The following is a 21,625-nucleotide window of genomic DNA, read 5'->3' as shown; positions in this document are numbered from 1 at the left end:
TCCAGCTTCATGGTGAGTTCTTTGAGGACACTGACCATGTTGTCATGTTCATTTCCCTATCCCCCAAACTGAACACAGAGTGTGGCATGAAGGGACATTAACTGCTTGGTTTCAAAATATGTCCTCAGTTTTCTCAGCTGCCCTCTGACCAGCTCCTTCCTTCCCATTTGTCCTTGCCTTGAGGCCCTGAGGCGTCGTCACCCTCAGACTGACTAGACCCATAGTGTACGTCTGAATATTCACACTTAGCTCAGGGGCTGGCATATAGAAAGTGCTTAATAAATGCCTCGGATGAAGGAAGTTAGGAAGGAAATGCCCTCCTTCAGGCTCTACCTCTCTGAGGAGCTTCCATAGGAAAAACACACATGGTGGGTCGGTGATGCCTACCTCCAAGCCTCTTCCCATGAATGCCCCAATTTGCACCTGAAGTGCTCTGAGGCTTCTCCCTTCTTGCCTCCTCTAGAGCAGGGGCAAGGCTGGGCAGTGATGACCATGGGACATTTATGTGTCTGCCCCTCAGAACACATCATGACGCCCACCAACAAAGATAGACAACACAGCAGCCAGGGATAGAAACAACTAGTGTATTGATTTGGGGAGAAGAGGGGTGCAGATGAGAAATAGGGAGGCGAGGGGTTCCTTAGTGTTTGCCAAAAACCACTGCCACGCTCCCTCCACCCCTTCTCAGCTTGCTGCTCTGGGGTGGGGCCCCAGCAGACTCTCATCCTTTCCAGTAGGCCTTCCTCTCCCTCCTCCCTGCACCCCACTTGACCTCAACCTTCAGTGACTGACCAGAGCCCACCCCGGCTCTAAAGCTGGGCGAAGGCAGATTCAAAGTAACCCTTGTTCCACCTCCCACCTCATTCCCATCTCTTGTCTAAATAAAATACAGAAAAAGCAAGCACAGCTGGTACCTGGGAGAATCAACTCACCCCGGGGCTGGGGACAGGGGTGGGGCTGGGGGTGGGGCAGGCAGAGGAGCTTTCACCAAGTGTAGTGGAATGGGAGGTTGGGCCCAAGGGGCCTGGCTCAGCTCTCCTCCTTCAGAGGCTGGCCTGGCGATGGGCCTGCCACCTGGGAGGAAGCTTGGGCAGAGACAGCTCCACACCTGCCTCTCAGGCACCATATCACAGGGTCCCCGGGGTGGGGGCAGTAGCCAGGGCAGAAAAGCAAAAACTAGATTCTGTCAAAGCACCCTTCTCCCTTGGCTCCTAGAGGAAGCCCTCTTTGGTTTTAAGGCAGATATGGCATTTCCTGGGAGCAGAGAAAAGGAAGGAGAGAGAAATTCGGATTAGATGCCTTTTTTTTTTTTTTCACTTGTGTTTTTCCTTCAGTATAAAACCACTGTAGAAAATAACTTCTCTTAGAAAAAAAGAAAAAAAAAAAAACACAGAAGAAAAAACCGAAGGGGTATTTTTCTTTGGCTTCAAGCCCTCGCTCATGAGGTGCAGAGTCGGCGGGGGGAGTAAGGTGAGAAGGAAGCAGGAGGCCTCCGCCCCACCCTGCCCTGGCAGGTCCCAGGTTACATGATGCTGCAGTTCTGGGCGCTCTAAGAGAGATGAGAGAAGGGAAGAGGGGTGAGTGGCAGTGCCTGGTCGGTCCCATCCCTCCCTCATTCCTGAAGGTGGGTACTGTCTCCTCCTATCCCTCATACTCCAGCCCTGCCCCCGCCCTCCAGTCTGGGGCTCAGACGGGAGGGGCAGGACACAGGAATGGGCTGTCTAGGACCTTGGGCTGAGGGGAGGAGGCTCCCACTCCCCCGGGCTTCGGGAGAGAAGGCTGTCCCCCCTACAGGACCCCCTATCCTAACCTTCTGACTGCGGGCTATGGAGACAAAGGGGGCAACTTACCTGAGTTCGGGGACTGGAGTTGCCCAGGAGGTAGGAGCGGGTGACCAGGCTGTCCCCGAAGCTGCCACCCCCACTGCCCCCCACACTGCGGTAGCTGCGAGTGACTGTGACACTGGAGGCAGAAGAGCCAGAGGAGATGGATCCGCCCACCTGGGCTCCCGAGCCGCTGGCCGACGCCTTGTCGGCAGGCTGCCCGCATGTCCCGCACAGCACGGTGCGCGAACGCAGGTTGTACTCAGCGGGGTCCCCCGTGCCGCTGCAGTGGGAGCCCTGAAGAGGGAGACAAGGCTCAGGCGGGACGGCGAGTCTGGGACTGACCGCTCAGGCCCAACACCCAGGCTCCGGGCTCCTGCAGGCTCCAAGCCACCAGGCAGGGAGATGGGGGTTCTGTGCCCAAGGAACAAGAGGGCAACGGGGCTGGAGAGGCCAGGGGCTGGGAGGACACAAGGGAGTGAGTGGGGGAAGTATCAAGGGAAGTGTGCTCAGCTCAGGAAGACTTGGGGAAAGGGAACAGGCGTGTGGCTTTGACTCTGTTCCAGCTATCCTAAGCTTAAGAGGAAAAGTAGAAAGAACAAGCTTATGGGACAGCAGGCATGCTGGGGGGTGGAAACGAGAGAACATTCCTGCAGGAAAAAGAGGGGAAATGAGAGGACATGCAGGCAGCAGAGATGCGGAAGGGACAAGAGAGGAAACGCATACAACAGAAATGGGGGGAGAGAGGCAGGGCTGGGGTGCCCCACATCTGTCCTCCCGTCCCCTTCCCAGGAGACAAATCCAGACCGTTGTCCACTGCTCCCATGGGAATACTCCATGGCATCAGGAAGTTCCCACTCCCTTCCTTACCAGAGTAGGGCACCCAGATGCCTGGGTTCCCTGTTCAAGGTAGAGGGAGGAGAGAGAAGAAAGGCCAGGGCAGCAAGTGAAGTTCCAAAATATTCTTTAATGAAAAGATTTTTGGCATGGGGGGGCCTGTCTGGGTGCCCCAGTGCGGCTCGGCCTCAGCGGCGGCTGCCACTCACGTGGTGGTGATGAAGCAGGTCATCTCCATCCTCATCCTCGTCGTCATCAACCACAGTCACTGAGCGCACCAGCTTGCGCATGGCCACCTCCTGCCAGGGACATAGGACCAGGCCCGAGGTCAGGGCCAGGGAGGGGTGTGCAGCCCGGGGGACCTTTCTTGGGGTCTACACTTTGTCCACCCTGCTGCTTACTCTGCCCTCCGTGGTGTCAGAGATAAGAAACTTGTTTCTATCTCAAAGAGAGAGACACCACTGAGCTCTCTGGGGATGGCTCTGCCGTTAACAATCCTCGCTGTCTAACGTCCACCGCTCATCCTGGGGGAGGCATCTTTTGGTGTGCCCACTGGGTAGGAGGTTGGGGCCTGCGACTGTACCAGAGAGCCAGGGGAAAGTGGCCCTGAGTTGGCACCCTTAGATTGGGGGATGGTGGCTGATGTGGCCACCAGGGGGAGCCTCGTCCAGCAAGAGGCCCGCCTGCCTGCAGCATACTCACTTCCCCAGTGGAGTTGATGAGTGCCGTGCGCAGGCTGTTCCCGCAGCCCCAGGTGTTCTGTGCCTTCCACACCAAATCAGTAGGGGGGCTATGGGTGGCCCCAGCTCCAGCAGCCCAGATCTGGGGAGGCAAGATTAGAGAAAAGGAGCTCATTCCACCACTCCCATCCTCAGGCCGACATGTCCCCACCCACGGCTGTCCCCAGCCCCGCCACTCACCGTCACCACCTGCCCAGCCTTCAGAGTGAACTTTGGTGGGAAGCGGTAGGTCAGCAAGGGATCATCTCCATTTTGGCGCTTGATCTGCCAGTTGCCCATGGACTGGTCCTGCCAGGAGGGGAGGGAAGAGGAAGGTGGGGAGACTCATCCAGGCTCTTGGGTTTATCTTACTCAGGTGCCCAGGCAGGCCCTCCTTGGCCTACCATCAGAGCCCTCCACCCCCTCAAAGAGCTTTATCTTGAAGCTCTATCTTTCATCTTCCCAACAACTCAAAGAGTTTGGAACTATTATTTATCCCATTTTACAGATGAGGAAACCGATGCCCTGGGAGGTTAAATAACTTGCTCACCGTCTTCCAGCCAGTAAATGATGGAGCCAAGGCTGGAACTAGAGTGCTGAACGAATGAATCTCCCTGGCCCACCCTCTGAGGGGGCAGATATTCCTTTCTCCAGCCTTCGTCCCTGTTCCTTTCAGGTATTCTTCCTAACCCAGCTGTACTCCCTCAGACCCTGACCTGGGGGCAGCCTACCTCATTGGACTTGTTGCGCAGCCGCACGAACTTGCCCTCCTCGTCCACCTCCTCCACGGCCACGCGCCCGCTGGTGCGTGCATGCTGCGAGAAGCTGCTGCGGCTCTCGGTGGCCTCCAGCTTGCGCTTCTTAGTGATGCTGCCCCCACTCTGCGTCTGGGACGAGTGAGAGGAGGCACGGCCACGGCTACGCTGCGAGGTGGGGCTGGGGGACAGGCGTAGCCTGGTTGCGGGGACAAAGCAGAGGGCTTAGTCAAGGCCAGAAGCAGTCAAGGCCACTCCTAGCACCTCCGAGACTGCTCCCCAGCCCACCTCTCCTCCTCGCCTTCCAGGAGCTTGCGGTAGGCATGGATCTCCATGTCCAGGGCCAGCTTGATGTCCAGCAGCTCCTGGTATTCGTCCAGCTGCTGCTGCATCCTTGCCCGCATTTCTGCCATCTCCCGCTCCTTCTCCGCCAGCAGCCGCCGGCTGGTGTCCCGCTCACGGGCCAGGGAGTCCTCCAGGTCCCGCAGCTTCGACTCCTTGGCTGCCAGCTGGGGTGAAGGAGGCAGGGGTCTGGTAAGCTCCAAGGGCCCCAAGAGTGTGAAGAGGGAAAGGCATGCATAAGTGGTAGGGGAGACCCAGCTACTCCCCAGGATCTCCAGGCTTCCATCAGAGCCCATCATGGGTTCTAATAGGGCCTTGGCTAGCAACCGAGCAGTCCTTCCCAATGTCTAACTGAAATTGCTCATTCTGTGGCTAAAACCCACTTCCTCCTGTCACAAATGGCACAGCCCGCTGGAATAATATTGATGCTTTTAACGCCTCATGTTTTATAAAAACTAGTTGCCGTCGAGTCAGTTCTGACTCCTGGCAACCCCACACGTATCAGAGTAGAACTGTGCTCTGCAGGGTTTTCAGTGGCTGATTTTTTCCTATGTAGATTGCCAGGCCTTTCTTCCAAGGTGCTTCTGTGTGGACTTGAACCTCCAACCTTTCGGTTCGCAGCTGAGCATGTTAACCGTTTACACCACCCAGTGACGTTTCACATTTATTAGGACTTTATGCTTTGACTCATTGGAGTCTCATGGCAGATCTGTGAGTTAGGGAGGATAAGAATGGTCTCTACTTTCAAATGGGACAACCAGGCTCTGAGAGGTATCTCCTAGAGGTGAGAGAAGAGGCAGTACTGGAGCAGCAGACAGGTCGTCTGACTCCAAATCCTAGGCCCCTTCTCTCAGCCTGTGGAGCATGTTTGTGCCTCACCTCTACCCTCCCCTCCTCAGCAAGCCCCTCCAGGCTCCCGCCCTACATTCTGCCCAGATACTGGCTGGTGGGGTGTGGGGGCATCACCTGCTTCTGGAGCTGGCTGAGCTGGGCCGAGAGGCTGTCGATGCGGATGCGAGACTGCTGCAGCTCCTCGTGGGCAGCCCCCACCAGGTTGCTGTTCCTCTCGGCTGACTGCCTAGCATTATCCAGCTGGAGGGAAGGACACCAGGTTAGGATGGAGTGACTGGGAGGGACAGAGGAAGGGCTCTGGGGCCGCATCATTGCTGCAACCTCAAGTCCTGGGCCACCCTGAGCTCCCCACCTCTGCCCACCCGATCCCCCACAGAGCATCCCAGTGTGGGCAGGGACAGGGCTGCTGAGGGTGGAGGTAGCAAGGGAACCAGGAGAGCAAGCACCTTGGCAGAATAGGTCTTCTCCAGCTCCTTCTTGTACTGTTCCACCTGGTCCTCATGCTGGGCCCGCAGCTCCTGCAGGGCATCCGCCAGCCGGCTCTCAAACTCACGCTGCTTCCCATTATCAATCTCCACCAGCCGGGTCTCATGGCGGCGCTTGGTCTCACGTAACTCCTGGAAGGGTTGGAGCAAGGACACAGAAACCAGAATCGGTACTAGTTCCTTGGAAGCTGAGCCCCGGATGGCTATGCTCCCTGCCCAGCCTGAGCCCCACGGACCACCATCAGCCCCACTTTAACCTGGGAGCTGGGTGTTGGCTGCCCTCCACTCCCCATCCACTAGTACAAGGGACTCAGGCTGGTGAGTTCTGCACACAGCTGATCCCACATCCCAAGACCCGTGTCTGTCACACCCAGCCCCAACAATGTGGCCTGTAAAGCTGGGTCCCTACCTCACTGTAGATGTTTTTCTGGAAGTCCAGTTCCTCCTTCAGGGTCTGCAGCCTGTTCTCAGCATCCACCCGCCGCAGCATCTCATCCTGAAGTTGCTTCTTGGCCTCACCCAGGGCTGCCTCGAGCTAAGAGGAAGCGGGCAGGGGTCAGAGGTGGAAAGAAGGGCTCTTCCCAGGACAGGACACAGGTCCGGGGGAGTGAGGGCCTCGGATGCCCACTGAGGTCATGACATCCACTCACCCACAATAACCCCTCTGAGTGGGTACTCTGCTAAGAAAATGAAGATGCCCTGCCCACCCCAAAGAACCTCCACTTTCCTAGCATGACATAACAGTTGCTATCAAGGAGGTCTGTGCAAAGTATAGAGGGAACATGAGGGAAAGAACCAAAGTTTGCCTGGTGGAGGGGGAGCCTGGGAAGGCCTCCAAGAGGCTAAGACTTGAAGGATGGGTGAGTGGGCCTTGCCTGGTAGGCTGGGGTCAGGGAGGAGCAGAGAAGAGAATGCGCAAAGGTACTGAGGTCTGAGGGTACACACACGTGTTCTGGAACCCCCAGGAAGATCAGTACTGCTGAAGCCTAAAGTGCAGGCAGGGAGAATGCTGGGAGAGGTGGCAGGACAGGCAGACAGGGGCCGGATCATAAAAAGATGCCCTTACTGGCCACGATAGAACCTCTGAAGAAGGGGAGCACTTTGCTGACATTTTAGAAAGCACAGGCTGGCCAGCACAGCTGGGAGAGGCTGGGGGAACGGAGCTGGAGGCGCCAGAGGAGAATGGCCCAGCCTTCATTTTGTAGTCACCCTGTAGCCATCTCCCGGTCTCTCCATGGTGCACTGCGGTGGGCGCCTGGGCAGGGAAAGCCCAGGATACAAGCTGGGCAGCTGGTTCTAGACCTGGCCCTGCTCTGAGCAGAAAAGGCTGTGAAATTAGAAACAATCCAGCTCCTTTGCTTCCATTCCCTAACTTGTAAAATGAAAAATTAGAAGAGAGAATAGATAGCAAAGTGTTTTGCAAGTAAAAGCTACCATAAACATGCCAGACAGTTATTAATATGCATCCCACATGCAATTAACCATCAGCTCTGACTACAGCCTCTGTGGCTGGTCTACAACTCCTCTCCTTTCTTCCAGAGAGGTCAGGAGCTGTTTATAGGAGGGTCAAACTGGAGTGACTCGGGGCCAGGCACAGTTCATTACAAAGTTAAATGGAAATGACAATGGCTATGGTTATTTGAAATTCACTATGCTGGATACCGTGGCCAGCCAAAGAACACGAGATGGTCTAGATGGACGAAACGATGCTAGGAGGGGTGAATGGCTCTGACGCCATGTCAGACTAGGCACTTCCTGAGGGCAGGCTGGGTGGAAGAGTGAGTGTGCATGTGTTTGGGGGGTCAGGTGGGGTCACGGGCAGGCCTCGGAGGGTGGTCTCACCTTGGCCACCTGTCCCCGCAGGTCACGCAGTTCGTCCTCCAGTGTGCGCTTCTCACTGAGGGCGGTGCTCAGCGCGGCCTCCTTGGAGTTGAGCAGAGCTTCCAGGTCCTTGAGGCGGGCCTGGGCGGCCAGCAAGTCTCCCTCCTTCTTGGTGTTGCTAAGGAAGAGAAGGAAGAGTGGGTTTGGGAGGAGTCCATGTCCTTAGAGAGGTTCTCTATGGGGAAAGAGGAGCTGCCATAGGAGCTGGCTCTGCTGTTCCCCCAAATACCAGGAGAGGGCGTGCTTGGCTTTAGATCTGCTAGCATCTGGCAGCCTCTGGGGCCAGGCTCCCACCTCTGCCAAGGTCCCCAAAAACCCCCTTCCTGCTCTTCCACCCTTCCCATGACTCAGGGCTCAGGAACGTGCCTAGGGCTAAGGGCAAAGCTCAATCCCATGATATGAATGCTTTTCCCTCTTTCCCCTCCCATCCCCTCCCAAACAGACAGGGGCACCTTTGTCTCCTGCTCCTTCCCACACAGGGCCTTAATGGCTCTTCCCTGGACTCCACCCACCTTCCACTCAGCCAAGCCTTCCTCCCCATGGAGACCCAGACAGCCAGACTCCCAGCCCTGGGGTCCCCGTGTCCCTAACACTTCCCAGTTTGAGCCCCAAGGGTGTTGGCCCTTCTCTCCTCTCCCTTTTCCACACCTGAGACTAGGGGGAAGGAAAGTCTGGTTAGAACTCAGGAAGAGCTGGGATGAGGATGACCAGGTGGAGTACTGATCCTTGCCCTTCTCAGGCCCTGACTGAGTTCTCTGATCTAGGCACAGCAGAGGGGTCCCAGCCTCCCCCACTAGGGGTCTCATCAGAACTCTGAGAGCATGCCTTTGGTCACAAGCCTCAACATCTGGAGCCAGATGTGGCTCTTAGGCCTCCAGGTCCTTCTGGGCTCCAGCCTTGAGCCTCCTCTCCTCAAACTGGGTAAAGCTTTAGCTAGAACCAATGAAACAGAGGTTGCCACTGCCACCTCCCTCCCCTTTCTCGGCCCCTGATTATTTTTGCTGGATAGCAAACTGGAGAAATAGAGGAGTCTTATTTTCTTAAAAAGGAGTCCCTGGGTGGTGCAAACAGTTAACGGGCTTGGCTGCTAACCCAAAGGTTGGAGGTTCGAGTCTGTTCAAAGGAACCTTGAAAGAAAGGCCTGGCAATCTACTTCCCAAAAATCAGCCATTGCAAATCCTATGAAGGACAGTTCTACCCTGACACACACACAGGATCACCGTGAGTGGGTGTCAACTGCTCAGCAACTGGTTACCAGTGTTCTTAAAAACCTCTCAGGAACCCAAGAACTTTCCAGATGTTATAATCCCTTTACAAATAGACAGTGAAAGAATGCAGGAGATTCAGGGAGTGAAGGGAAAGATCCCAGTGGCCTAGTCACAAATGCCATCTGCAACTCATCAGTCCTTAAGCGCCAGCTACCACAGCAAATGGAAAAAAGGAAAAACCAAACATGGGCAGGGACAAAAAAAAAATCCTATCCTGGAAAAGAGAAACCCAGCCCTGCCAATATTTTTCTCCCACCCCCAAAGCCCTAAGCTTCCAAAGACCCAACAACTCACACTGACGTGGGACAGAACAAGGCTAGACTTGAGGGAGCACTCGAGGGAGGGGTGAGGCAGAGACAATGCCCCCCCGCCCCAGCTTAGGAGATTCCACTGGGCTGGGAGGGGGATAGAGCCATTTCCAGAGGGGCAGAGGAAGGCTGCGAAGACCAGAGGGAGCTCCCCCAGCTGCGTGCTTGCTCCTTGTAGGCCTCTGGGTGCACCTAAGAACAAGTTGTTTAATGCAATAGTGTCCACCGCCTGCGAAAACAGGCCCTTCCAGAACTGGAGGATGTCTCCCCTCCTCCAGCTCAGCCAGAAAAGCTAAAAATAAAGTCAAAACCCAGCTCAGGTTTTGGCTGCCATCCGGCCCAGCCCCTGGCTGGGACACAGCCCCAACTTTCCATGACTTCAGAACTTTTCCGAAGCTGAGGCAGCTGCAGGGGGAGGAGAGAAAATGAAGAAAATCGCTGGTAAAGTGAAGCGCCGTGCAGACATAGACGCTGAGCTCCTTGGGCTGACTCCAAGGCTCGCAGGGACTTCCCAGAAGAGGCCTCTCCGCCCTGAAGGCAAACGGCTGCTCTGGCCACACGGAGAGGCAGGGAAGGCCCTCAGCACTGAGAATTTAGAGAACTGGAGTTTAGAGTCTGTTTAGCTCAACCCCACTCCCTTTACAGATGAGAAAACTGAGGTGCAGAAGAGGAAGATGAATGGCCTAGTGTCACATGGCAAGCCGGCGGCAGGGACAAGGCTGCTGATCTAGGACTCCTCCTCTTCCACCTCACCGCCTTCCTAAGCCACAAGGTCCACAAGGTCCGGAGAGAATGGAGAAGCTGAGAGGAGGAAGAGGGCAGATGCTGTGGCATCCAGCTTCCCCGACAGCCAGCCTGAGCTGGAAGCAGCAGGAAGAGCAACAGGATGGTCAAAAGACGTCTCAAGGGCATCTCTTGCCTAGTCCTGTCGCCCAGCTTCCTTAGACACCCAGAAGAGGAATTCCTGGAGTTCTCCTTGGTAATAACACCCTTTCCGTGGGAGTACCAGGAAGACACTTATTGAGGAAAGAAGAAGTGCCTGCATAAAATGCTGAGAAAACAGGTGCCTGGTCCGTGTCCTCTGGGAGCTTAGTCTGACCAAAAAAAAAAAAAAAACCATAGTTGCCGTGGAGTCAATTCCGGCTCATGGCGACACCATGTGAGTAAGAGGTGAACTGTGCTCTGGAGGATTTTCAGTGGCTGATTTTTTGTAATTAGGTCGCCAGGCCTTACTTCAAGGCATCTCTGGATAGATTTGAACCTCCAGCCTTTCGGTTAGCAACCGAATGTGTTAACCGTTTGCACTGCTTGAGTACTCCTAGTCTGACAAGTACAGGGCTTTTTCTTTTTGTCTAACTTCCTACTGCCCCCGAAGTTGGTGGTCATGGGGATAATAAGAATAATGATGGCGGTGACAGCAGGAAACACTTGTAAAATGGAACATATTATGTGTCTAATGTACACTGTCCTAAATATTACAATGTTAGCTCACTTAATCTTCATGGTTACCCTGTGAGACAGGACTATTACTACATAGATAGGAAAACTGAGGCATAAAGGACTATGTCCAGGGACCCACAGCTAGTAAGTAGCAGAGCTGGAAATCAACACTGTACTGCTTCAGTACATGCCATAATATATGGCCTCCTAAGAAATTAAAGGAGTCCCAGAGACACCATTGAAAACCCTATGGAGCACAGTTCTCGTCTGACACACAACGGGCTGGAGTTGACTTGACGGCAACTTGTTTGCAGGTTTAAGAAATTAAGGGGACTATTTTCCTTTCCCGTTTTGAGGTTTTGACTAGCACTTAGACAGAGATGTAACTAAAGGACCAAGACACACCATGCAGATGAAGGAGACCACAAAGCAGAGGGAAGCAGAGCGAGGGCCTTTGCGGTTTTCTTAGTCAGGCTCGGGGAGCTCCCATCTGCGGGGAAGAAGCCACTATCACCATGGGCTTATGACTCAAACCTCGGAAGCCCTGTGGCCAGCGAGCCGCACGCACTCTCCAAGAGACGGCTGGGGGTGGCAGAGCCCAGCGCCCCTCCTACCTCCTCCACAGCCTTGCCTGCCCACTAGCTCCAAACACTGATCCTTCCTAGTCAGGGTCCTCAGACCCAGCAGGGACCCAAAGCAGATGCCAGCCAGCCTCAGGATGATGGTGCTGCCCGTGCCCGTGGCAAAACTGAGCACGTGCTGACTGCTGCCTCCCCCCATCAGCTGGCAGGAGGACAGGGTGGAGCAGGCAAAGGGAGCAGGGAAGGGTGGGAAACGGGCTTCTCAGGTGACTCAGCCTCAGCAGACAATACCCGGGCAGGGGTCGGGAAATCCTCTAGTGCTCACAGGGGAGACTCTGGCTTTGCCCACGTCCTGCCCCAGGCCCAGTGCCATGCCAGTGGGAGTGGCCAGCTCTTTCCCGCGCATCTGCCAGGTTCTCCGTGCACAAGAGTGGCTCCATCCCAGCAGCCTTGTGAGGGAAGGAGGGCTGGGCACCCTATTTCTAACTCTTCTCACAGCTGGCAAATCTGATCTCAGAAAGAGAGAAGAGGTGGGGGGGAGGAGGGAATGATAGCAGAGAGGAAAAGAATAAAAGAGAAACGGGAGCTGGGAGCTGGTGGGTGTGGCCCAAGGCTGGGGATCTATAACACCGAGGCTGGTGGGATAGAGATGCCCGGCTCCTGGCTTGCTGCAGGCCAGGACTCTCGGGGCTGCTTTGGGGGAAGAAAGGCACCCAGCTCAGCAAAGGGGCTGGGTGGGCACTGGGCCAAGAGCTGACCCGCCCGCTGAGTCACCCTCCTCAGTCCAGCTCTGATGCCAGATATGGAAACCAGGGCCGGCCACAGGCCTGTTTGGGCCTGGTTGCTGGTTGCTGGGAGCAACATGCTAGGCCCAGAGGGAGAGGCCCCCATTTCCTCCCTTGGGCTGATAGAGAGACATAGAGGGGCAGAGATATTAGGCTGAGGCTAAAAATAAGGAGTAGGAGGTACAAATGGATAAACGGGGAGTGGAGGAGCTGGTCCAGCCCTGCAGGGGCTCCCTCAGACCCACCCCAGCCTCCCTGGCAGCCCTGCCTCACCAGCCCTCCATGTTCCCCATGCTGAGTGGCCATCCCAGGAAGCGGGGAGCAAAGGAAAGCAAAGATCTCTGAGGCTCACGGGACAGGGCGCCCCCTGTGGCCAGGCTGGGCAGACCTATGTGGATAGCAAGGAGTCTCTGCACTCATGGAGACTTTAATCCTCACAGTGGTCTAGACCTCTGCTCAGGCTGACTTCCTGTTGGGTGATGGGGGTCTCCTGCTGCTACCCCACGCCTGCCTGCACATTCGTTAGTATCGCCTCTCCTCTCGTTTTGTTCCAGCCACTCCTCCTACTGCGATATATCCTCCTTTCCGCCCTCCCTCGTCTATCCAAATCCAACCCAGTCCCCACCTCAGCTGAGACCTGCCCTGGGTCTGCCCTGCTGCTCCGGCCCCATCCCCTCTCTCCTCTCCCAACTCCCAGCTGCATTTAGCTGGTGCCAAGGCCACTGTTTGTTTTACCTGCCGGTTTTATCATTGCTTCACTTATGTTGTGAGCATCTCGGGGCTTTTTCTATATGTCCCCCAGATGCCCTGAGACTAGGAGGTTCATATGCTCAAGGCTTCTAGAAGGATCTCCTCCTGGATCAACTCCTGTACTTTTACAGATGGAGAAACCAAGGCCTAGGGAAGGGCGGGCTCATTCACTAAAAGCCTGCCTACCGGGTAACCTGAGGACACTCCTGGCAGGAAGGGACAGAACCCGAAAACAGTAAGATGCATGCAGGGGCTGTAGACAGTAACACAGAGAGACCCAGTAAGGGAGCTGGGAGATGCCTTGCCCTCTTCCTGGCTTGCTGGGAGACCCCCCAGTCAGAGTGTGATATCGGAGCCTAGTGAAACTACCACTGACACCTACCACCAGTCATCACACACCCCACAACTGCATGCAAAACCCTGAGGCCTGACGCCGCCCCCCCACCCCCCCCCCCCCCCCGCCAAATTAACCACTGCTTGGTTTGACTTGTCTGTGGGCCTGCAATCACTTGCAGGTAAGGGCAGGATGTGAGAAGGTTGGAATATCTGGTCCTTAGCCACAATCCCCTCTCTTCCCCAGACTTCTCCACTTTGGAGTTCATGGCCACAGCCCTCTCTGGAAAGGAGAATTTGAATAGAGGAACGGAGGGGCTCAGGTGGTTCAGGGACCTGAGCCTTTCCTAAATCCCACCCTATGAAGTCCTGAATGTCTCTTGCACCTCACCTGGAAAGAATATGGCAGGCCCCCCAGTATGGACCGCACCCAGTCACCCTCCGAAACAGGCATATACACCCCGCGGCAGGCACGGCCCTGCTTCCTCCTGTCTTGGGTGTGACACCTGCCAAACATGCCCGGGGTCTAAGGCCCCTCAGATCCCCTTCCAGAGCCACCAGGCTCCCAGCTGTCCCCTCTTCCCCCCAGACAAAGCAAAGTCTTGATTCCAGGCAGAGAGAGGGGCTGGGGTGGGGGGGCAGGGGGAACTGGCGCTGAAATGGAGGATAGGAGCTGTTTACATGTCCAGACTCAATGCAATGCAACTCCCAGGAGCAGAGGCACTTGGCCTGGCAGGGGGCCAGGCCTGAGTCACAGCTGCTGGGTGTATTAACGTGGCATTGTACAGAGGCAGGAGAAGCCTGGGGCTGGAGGCCAGGGCACTGGGGTCCTGGACAACAGGCAGCTGGCTTTCTGATCAACCATCCCCTGTGCGGTCCCCTGCCAAAACCCACTTTCAGTCTTCCCGGCCTATCTCTCCAGAAGTCATTCCTGTGTTGTCATAAAAATGCGGGGGACAAGGAGACAGACCAAAAGAAGTGGGGGTGAGGTGGGGAGGTGGGGTGTGGAGGGGTGGGAGGGGATGGCCTAAGAAGGTAGAATGTCCTGAGGGAAGGAAGGAGGCCACGGGCTAAAGGGAGGGACCTTTAGGGGGATCCCCACAACGAGCTAACTCAGCAGTCCCTTCTTAGGACTCATTAACCTTCCATCTGGTGGCTCACAGTAATTAACCCTAACAGTACTGGGAAGGGGTGAGAGCCGCACCCCAGGTCAGGAAAGGAAGCGGGACAGGGGGGCGGGGGGTGGAGGGCAGGTGGTGGTAGTGGTGGGGAATCTAGGAGTCCTGGTCCCACTGCATTCCAGCTCCAGCCTGGGAACATGTAAGCCTCTCTCCCAGCCGGCAGAGGGTGGCAGCGTCAGAACTTTGGGAGGAAGGGGGAGCCCTGGCAGTCACAACCAGCCTTCTCAAAAATGCCCAGAAACTGGATCCCCTGAAAAGAAGAGTCTCTGGCTCCCTTGAGCTTATCCTAAAAGGACTCATGATTCCTGTTCGCCTTGCATTTTTTCCCCCATCAGACACAGATCCTCATCCCTCTTGCGGCAACTCGAATGTAGTTCTCAAGAAAAGGCCACCCCTCAGGCTTGCCTTTCCTGACTAGACAAGCTCAGGGTCTCCCATCCATTCTGTCCTGTACCGTGACTCAGCTCCCCTGCCGTGCCCGGGAGCCCAGCCAGAATTATTCCTGGCTTGGGCAGGCGGGATTCCGGCTCCCTCTCCCACAAAGGGACAGGAGGGAGCCTCCTGCATGTTTCCCAAGCCCTGTCCTCTTCCTTAAGAGACTGGTAAGGGCCAAAACCCCTCACAGCTCAGCCTCAGGTTGGGAGAGCCAGTATGGGTACAGGAAGGATGGAAGAGGGGCAGTTCAAGGTCACCGGTATCTCCCTCTGGCTCCAGACACATGGTGTCTACGTAAACCTGGCCAACTCTAAGGTAACAGTCCTAACTTTCTTAGGGCCTCCAGTCTTGCCCCCAACATAGGCCGATGGGAGTCATTCCTGGGTCTACTGTCTTGTTTTCCTGCTACATGATACAGCCCTTCCCTCTGTCCTGAAGGGGAGGCATTGGAAACTAATTGTTATTCCCAACTAGCAATAACAACAAAGCAGAAGCCAAGAGGCTAATGTCATAACAATTAACCATTTCTAATAAACTTTCTTTGGGAAATAGTGAAGGGTGATAGTACTTTTAATTCCACAGCTTGTGGGAAAAATACTTCTACTGAGAGTAGCATTAGCTATTATTTTCATGTTAATTGTATTTTATTTGCATATTAATAGTTTGGCATTTTAGAAGATGGTTTTCTCATTTTGTGGGTCATTGTACTACTTTGGAACCTGAGAAATCTCTGGAGACCTTCAGCTCTAACCCTTTTCTTTTATAGCTGGGGAAATCCAGAGAGGGGAGGTGATTTGCTCAAGGTCACACAGCAATTTAGTGGCAAAATCAAGTCTAGAACTAAGAACACTGAGGGTCAGGGCTGTTTCTACTACCCCCCCTGCCTGGCAATTTGTTGGTGGATTACCTTGGCTCTTGTTAAGGGATAGGAGACCCTACAACCTCTCCAAAAACCCTCTCTCTAGACATGTCCAGGCTCAGCCTGTGTCACCTTCAGTACTAGGAATCCAAAGGGGTGGGAATGGGATGAACTTCCCTTGTGTCTAGCTTCTGAGCCAGGCTTGGTCTTGGCTGCTGCAGCTGCTGGAGGTGGTAAGCGGCTGAAGAGGAAGAGAACAGCGGGTACAGCTGGTAGGTGAATGCATCTCTTACCAGTTGTCCCTGCAGCTGTCCCTGGCTCAGCCTGACACTGAGCTACTGGATCACTGGGGGAGGGGCTGGGAGTGAGGTTAATGGATACTTCTCATTTGAGTCAGGATCTCAGGCTCCTGGAGGCCAGGAGAAGTGCTAACCAAGGGCATTGTTCATGGGAAGGCAATCAGGACCCTACTGAGAAATTTTTCTTTCTTTTGTTTCTCCCGGGCTCCTTAAGTACTTCTCGGTCCCCAGGTTTAGTTGTACCTTCTTCTTTCCCTTAGATCAAAACATGGACTTCAGGGCAGGGAGATGGGAAAGGTAAAACCAAGAGGTACCCTCAGATGAGGGCTGGGGCCCAGGGCTACCCAAAGGCCCCTACCCCATTCTCCTAATGTCTCTGCCAAAGTGTATAATCTCCTTCTGTTCTGGGTAGACAATGCTCATGACGAGTCTCAAGACAATCTCAAGACAGGAATCCCCAGCCTCCTGTAGCCTCCCAGAGCTCGATCTCACCATGCATGATCTGGCAGGGACACAGGTCTTTACAGGTACAGGCTGGGGCAAGGGCTGTTGATCAAGTGCTAACAGGCCCTGGCATGAGAGCAGAGCATCGAGGCATCACAGGTCCCAGAGCAGAAACTCCAGGCCTCAGGAGTGAAGCTCAGAACCCAGGGGCTGGGCCTCTAGCCCCCACCCTCAGAGCCCTTTGACCTATCCCTTAAGCTAGAGAAGTGAGGTTTAATGGTAAGAGTACGTGGCTGGGAGTCAGAAGGCCTGGGCTCAAGTCCTGGCCTGTTATCCACTTGCTGTGTGTGATATGGGACAAACCTCTGTGGCCTTTGCTATCCTTGTCCTATCAGAGCCTGCACCTCTCAGTGAGGCTGCATAAGGTGGACAATCCAGGAAGTCATCAAGCACCAGAGCCCTGTCCGGGGGGAAGAGGTACTTCTGCTTTGTGGGCTTGGGATCACCCTACTTGTGACTCAGGCTTCCTTGGTCAGTTCCGTATGGGAAGGCACAGACCCTGGCAACCCCAGCAACCCCTACAGCCCAAGCCCATAACTCTGGACTCAACTCTAGAACCACTTGTGCATATTGCCTGTCCAGAACCCTGATTCTAGAACATCACCAGAGGAAAAGGACCCCAAGATGCAGTAGGAAGGGGCATAGAACACTAACACATTCAGATTTCCATCCCCTCCTTTAAGACATCTGCTATGTCCACCCTGTCTCTTGAAAAGCCACCAGGGTAGGAAGGAGGAGGCAGCATCTGAGTCATCCACTCAGCTGTCCTACCTGGGGTGGGGCCCAGCTCCCAGCCTGGACCCCCAGACGGGCCTTCCCTATCACTCTCAACCTTCCCATTCTCCCTGCACTTGGGTATCCAAATCTTTCAGGCTCCAGGGTAAAAAGAGTGTGTGTGTGTGTGGTTGGGTGGGTGGGGGGAGGGAAGGAGGGCCTTCTGCTGGAAGCTTATAACCTAGCCCAGCAAAAGGAAGCCCCAAACTCCTGGGTGTGGTCAAGGTACCCAGCCTGGGCCAGGGATTGCTACAGGGTCTTACAGGCAGCTCTGCATCCCAACTCCAAGCCTGACCCTGAACTCTGAGCTCTAATTAAACATTAAACCAGACAACACCTTCTCTCCAAGCTTCAGTGGGAGGGATTGAGGCAATACCTTTCTTCCTCTCCCAAACTCTTCATTCTACCCACTTCTCCACCCCACCCTGAGGACAGCAGGCGCAAAAGGGAGGACCAAATCCTGGCTCCTCCTACTGGAGACAAAAGGGGACAGGCACTCCAGTCCAAGCCCCCTTGGTCCCTTCACCCCTACTTCCCATCAGCCTGGGATCCAGGTGTGCACCACCCGCCCCCCTTTCCCGGAAGCCCAGTCAGGATCAGTGGGGGAGAAGAGAGGCAGGTGGCTAAATATAACAAGTACACACACCACCCCCGCCTCTGCCCCACGTGCACACACACCCGCCTGGTGTCCCAAGCCTGGACAGCTGCACCAGAAGGCAAAAGAGACAGACCGGTGTGGCTGAGTTAGCAAGAGACTATAGACACTGCTCATCCTGTGGGCCAGATCAATGTCTTCTCAAGAAAAACATCTGCTAAAGATGTCCTTCATAAGAATCTGGAAGGCAAGGGGCTGCCTAGGCAGTTGAGTGGACTAGTTTAGAGCACTAATTCTCTTAATTCTTCCAACCAGTCCAGTGCGGGTAGGGACACACCTTGTTTGCCTCCAGTTTGTCCTGCTAAGTTGTTCATATTAGTAGGGAAAAAAGATAGGAGTGATCTCTTTCAACAGGTTGAACCCATGTCTCCCCAAGGAACTTCCTTCCACTCATTAGAAGGGTGATAGGATCTGGTCACACCCACTATACCTCTGAGCAGAGTCTAGTGAAGGGTCAGGGGTGGTGAAGGGGTAGAACAACCATAGAATACATAGAGGGGATCTGGGAGGAGCAGGAGTTTGGAGAAAATGATGCGGAGGGAGAGGGGAGGTCAAAACCCATAGGCCCTCCTGGGATCTCTAGGCCTGGGTCTTCATAGAGGAAAGGGGAGCAGGGAGAAGGAAACCAAATTCTTGGGGGGCTGGAAGAAGAGGGCCTAAACTTCCAGGCTTCCAAAGGGTAGAGTGGAGTAGGGTGTGGTAGGGTGGGGCAGGACTGGGTGAGGTGGGAGTGGCCTGAAGCTTCCAACGGCTGGATTTCAAAAATGTCACTGTATTCCAGCAGTTTAATAAGGCAAAGATCAAAAACGTCAGCGGCTGAGAGGATGGGCCAGACCAAGAGCAAAGACTGCTCGGGCTTGGCTGGGAAAATGAAAGTGGCTCACTCAGACAGGGAGGGAGAAGGAGGGATAGAGGCCTGACCCTCTGCAGACACCAGGCAAGACGACCAAGGTGGGGGGGGGGGTGCCACCAGACCTGGGCATAACACAACTTCCTGAGCCTGGAGCCTCTGCCCTCGGTCTCCCTCCCTCCCTTGCATTCCTGGGCCAAGCAGGCCAAGGGCTGTGGGAGCTGCGGGGGAGCTGCACTCCTGGAGCCCTTTGGTGGGCCTGTCAGAGCTCAGGAAAGGTCTCAGGCATGTAGGGAGTAAGAAAGAGCTTCTGACTCTTAGCAAGAATTCAGGAAAGGGTCATGCCAAGGAGGCCACTGCCACGCCCCTGGAGGGGAAGAAGGGGGTCACCCTGCCTTGTGACCTCTCTCCAGCACCACTGGACATCTGCCAGCCTGGGAGTTCTGTCTTAGTGTGCATCACGTGCTCAGAGCCAGCTTGCCCAAATCTGGCATAGTGCCAAGGCTGCCAAGAAAGTTCTAATAGGGCCCTCTCACCCACTCCAATGTGCCCTGGGTGCCTAGATTTTTCATACCTAGCAGGGCCAGTTCTGCTTTGACCAAGCTTCTCCCCCAGGCTCCAAATGGCAGGCAAACCCCACCCTAACGGAATGCCGCCTGCCACGAGCCCCTATTTGGCCCGGATGCTCCCACTGTTCCTTGTATTTCCCACCCTCTCCCAGAGACCCCTTCCCTCTCTGTCCTATGACAACTATTCCCCTTGGCACCGCCAGTCCCTCGCCTGGGGCAGTTCCGGGGAGGGAGGAGACTATATGGCAAACTTATCAGCCTCCCAAAGCACTCTCGCTCCCTTCCTGTAGCCCGGCAAGGGCGCCGCTCCGCCTGCCCTCTCTGCTCCGGGCCCGGCAAGCTGCCACCTGGGCGCACTCACCGCGCTTTGAGCTCCTTAAACTCCTCTCGCACTTTGCTCAGCTCCAGCTGCAGGCGGGCGCGCTCCTTGGCCACCGAGTCGAGGGTCTTGCGGGCATCTCCAAGCTCGGCCTCATAGGCGGCCTTGATGCCGGACACCTCGCGGCTGACCACCTCCTCGGACTCGGTGATGCGAAGGCGCAGCCCTGCGTTCTCCGTCTCCAGTGAGCGCACACGGTCGATGTATACCGCCAGGCGATCATTGAGCTCCTGAAGGTCTTCCTTCTCCTGCAGCCGGGTAATGCGAGTGGGCGACAGCGGGGTGGAGCTGGCCTGCGCCCCACTACGGGTGGCGCGCCGTTGGGACGGAGTCTCCATGGCCGGCAGGATGGCAGCGCTGCCCTAGGGGCAGGGGTCCCGAGAAGGGCGCGGGGCTCGGGCTGAAGGACAGAGACTGCTCGGGGTCGGAGCGCGCCGGCCGGTTGGCTCTGGGCTTGCTCCTGGCAGGCGTGGTGATCTGGGCCGGGCGCTGTCGGACTTCGGGATCCGGGTTGGCTAGTGCAGATGCAGTGCTCCCGCGAACTCTCTGAGTCACTGACGCCGGGGCAAAGGCTCTAATAGGTCTATGGAAAAGGAGGAGTGGCCACTGTTCTTAAAGGGGCCGTCACATACCCACAGGGGCCGGGTGGGATCGGCGAAGAGCTGAGAGGACCTGGGGGACGGGGGCGGAGACGGGCCCCACCCTCTCCCGCGCACTGCCGTCTGCCTAGGACTTCGCTGAAGCTCCTGCGTCTTGGTTCCTGCCTACTCAGTCCTCCTAGCTCCAAGCTTTCCCCGACTCCCTCTGCCTTCTGGGGTAGAGGGCAGAGCCAAGGGATGAGAGTGGGTGGGCAAAGGGCAGGGGGAAGGGGGAACCAGTTGTAAAGCAAAGGGAGGGGTCCAGGCGGGCAGGCTGGGCTACAGGAAAGTGGGGGGAGGGAGGAGGCTGGTGGCTAGCAGGGTGACTCACCCTGCTTCCACCACAGGCTCCCCCTTCCCTCTCCCCCCCTTCCCTCCCCGTAGTAACAGTGAGTCACCCCTACTCCCCCTCCGCACGTGGGCAGCCCATTCAAAGCTGCATCTCGGCATGCCAGGGGTGGGGTGGAGAAAGAATGCCGGGGTTCCCCGGGGGACAGCGAAGTTCTGGGTCCTGAGTTCCTTTACCCCCTCAGTCTTGGGGTAGAATCAGGAATTGGGGGTCCCTTTACCCCATCTTCAAGGAGCTCTGATGGCACAAGAGCTCCATTGCTAACGGAGAGGTTGGCAGTTCGAACCTACCAGCGGCTCTGGGAGAAAGATGTGGCAGTCTGCTTTCATAAAGATTACAGCCTTGGAAACCCTATGGGGCAGTTCTACTCTGTCGTATAGGGTCGCTATGAATCAGAATCGACTGGACAGCAATGGGTTTTTTGGGTTTTCTCCTATCTTCTGTCTGAATTTATTCCCTTCGAAACCAAGTGTTGGGTCTTACACCCAAGCCCAGTTTCCCAGAGAAGGCCAAGAATAGGACCCAGGCATCTGCACCCCCCATCTCCTGCCCCCTTCCTTTGGTCCCAAGCAGTTGGAAAATAGGATGCCTAGGTTTCTCCCCCTTTCAGTCCCTTTCTGCTCCTCACCCCACCCAGCCAACTCCAGGACTGTACTTATTTTTTTCCAGAACTGTACTTATTTTAATGGATAATTTAAAACAGATACCAGAGCTGTGCGTGCGCTCATCATGTTGCCAGGACACCAGGTCCCAGATTTTTGTGGTTCCCATAGGGGCCTAAAAGGGGGAGCAGGGCCAGGGCGTGGGCAGCCAATGTTGGGTCTTCATCCCAGTTCCAGCCAGAAAGGAGGGGGTTAGGGATAGCCAAGAACCCACAGCCTCACTGGCTACAAAGGCCAGCACTCCCTCACTACACTCCTCTTGGCCAGGTTTGATTTGCAGCTGGCTCTGGGGAGGGAACCAGGACTCTTACA

At 55.6% G+C, this 21,625-nt stretch overlaps 1 protein-coding gene across 1 annotated transcript; it reads right to left on the bottom strand.

Moving 5' to 3' along the window:
• Positions 1–1,285: 1,285 nt before the first annotated feature.
• Positions 1,286–20,469, bottom strand: LMNA (lamin A/C). Its single transcript, XM_003415143.4, has 12 exons — positions 19,647–20,469; positions 7,656–7,812; positions 6,223–6,348; positions 5,775–5,945; positions 5,443–5,568; positions 4,423–4,643; positions 4,111–4,333; positions 3,581–3,688; positions 3,363–3,482; positions 2,870–2,959; positions 1,851–2,120; positions 1,286–1,549 (listed from the first exon to the last, which is right to left on the bottom strand). The coding sequence occupies exons 1-12, from the start codon at positions 20,000–20,002 to the stop codon at positions 1,523–1,525; spliced, it is 1,995 nt and encodes a 664-aa protein (XP_003415191.1). The 5' UTR covers positions 20,003–20,469; the 3' UTR covers positions 1,286–1,522.
• Positions 20,470–21,625: the final 1,156 nt, after the last annotated feature.

This window comes from Loxodonta africana, chromosome 3 (assembly GCF_030014295.1).
Source record: "Loxodonta africana isolate mLoxAfr1 chromosome 3, mLoxAfr1.hap2, whole genome shotgun sequence".
Classification (NCBI taxonomy): domain Eukaryota; kingdom Metazoa; phylum Chordata; class Mammalia; order Proboscidea; family Elephantidae; genus Loxodonta; species Loxodonta africana.
The sequence above is the reverse complement of the archived record's forward strand: the minus strand, read 5'-3'. Positions and strand labels throughout refer to the sequence as shown.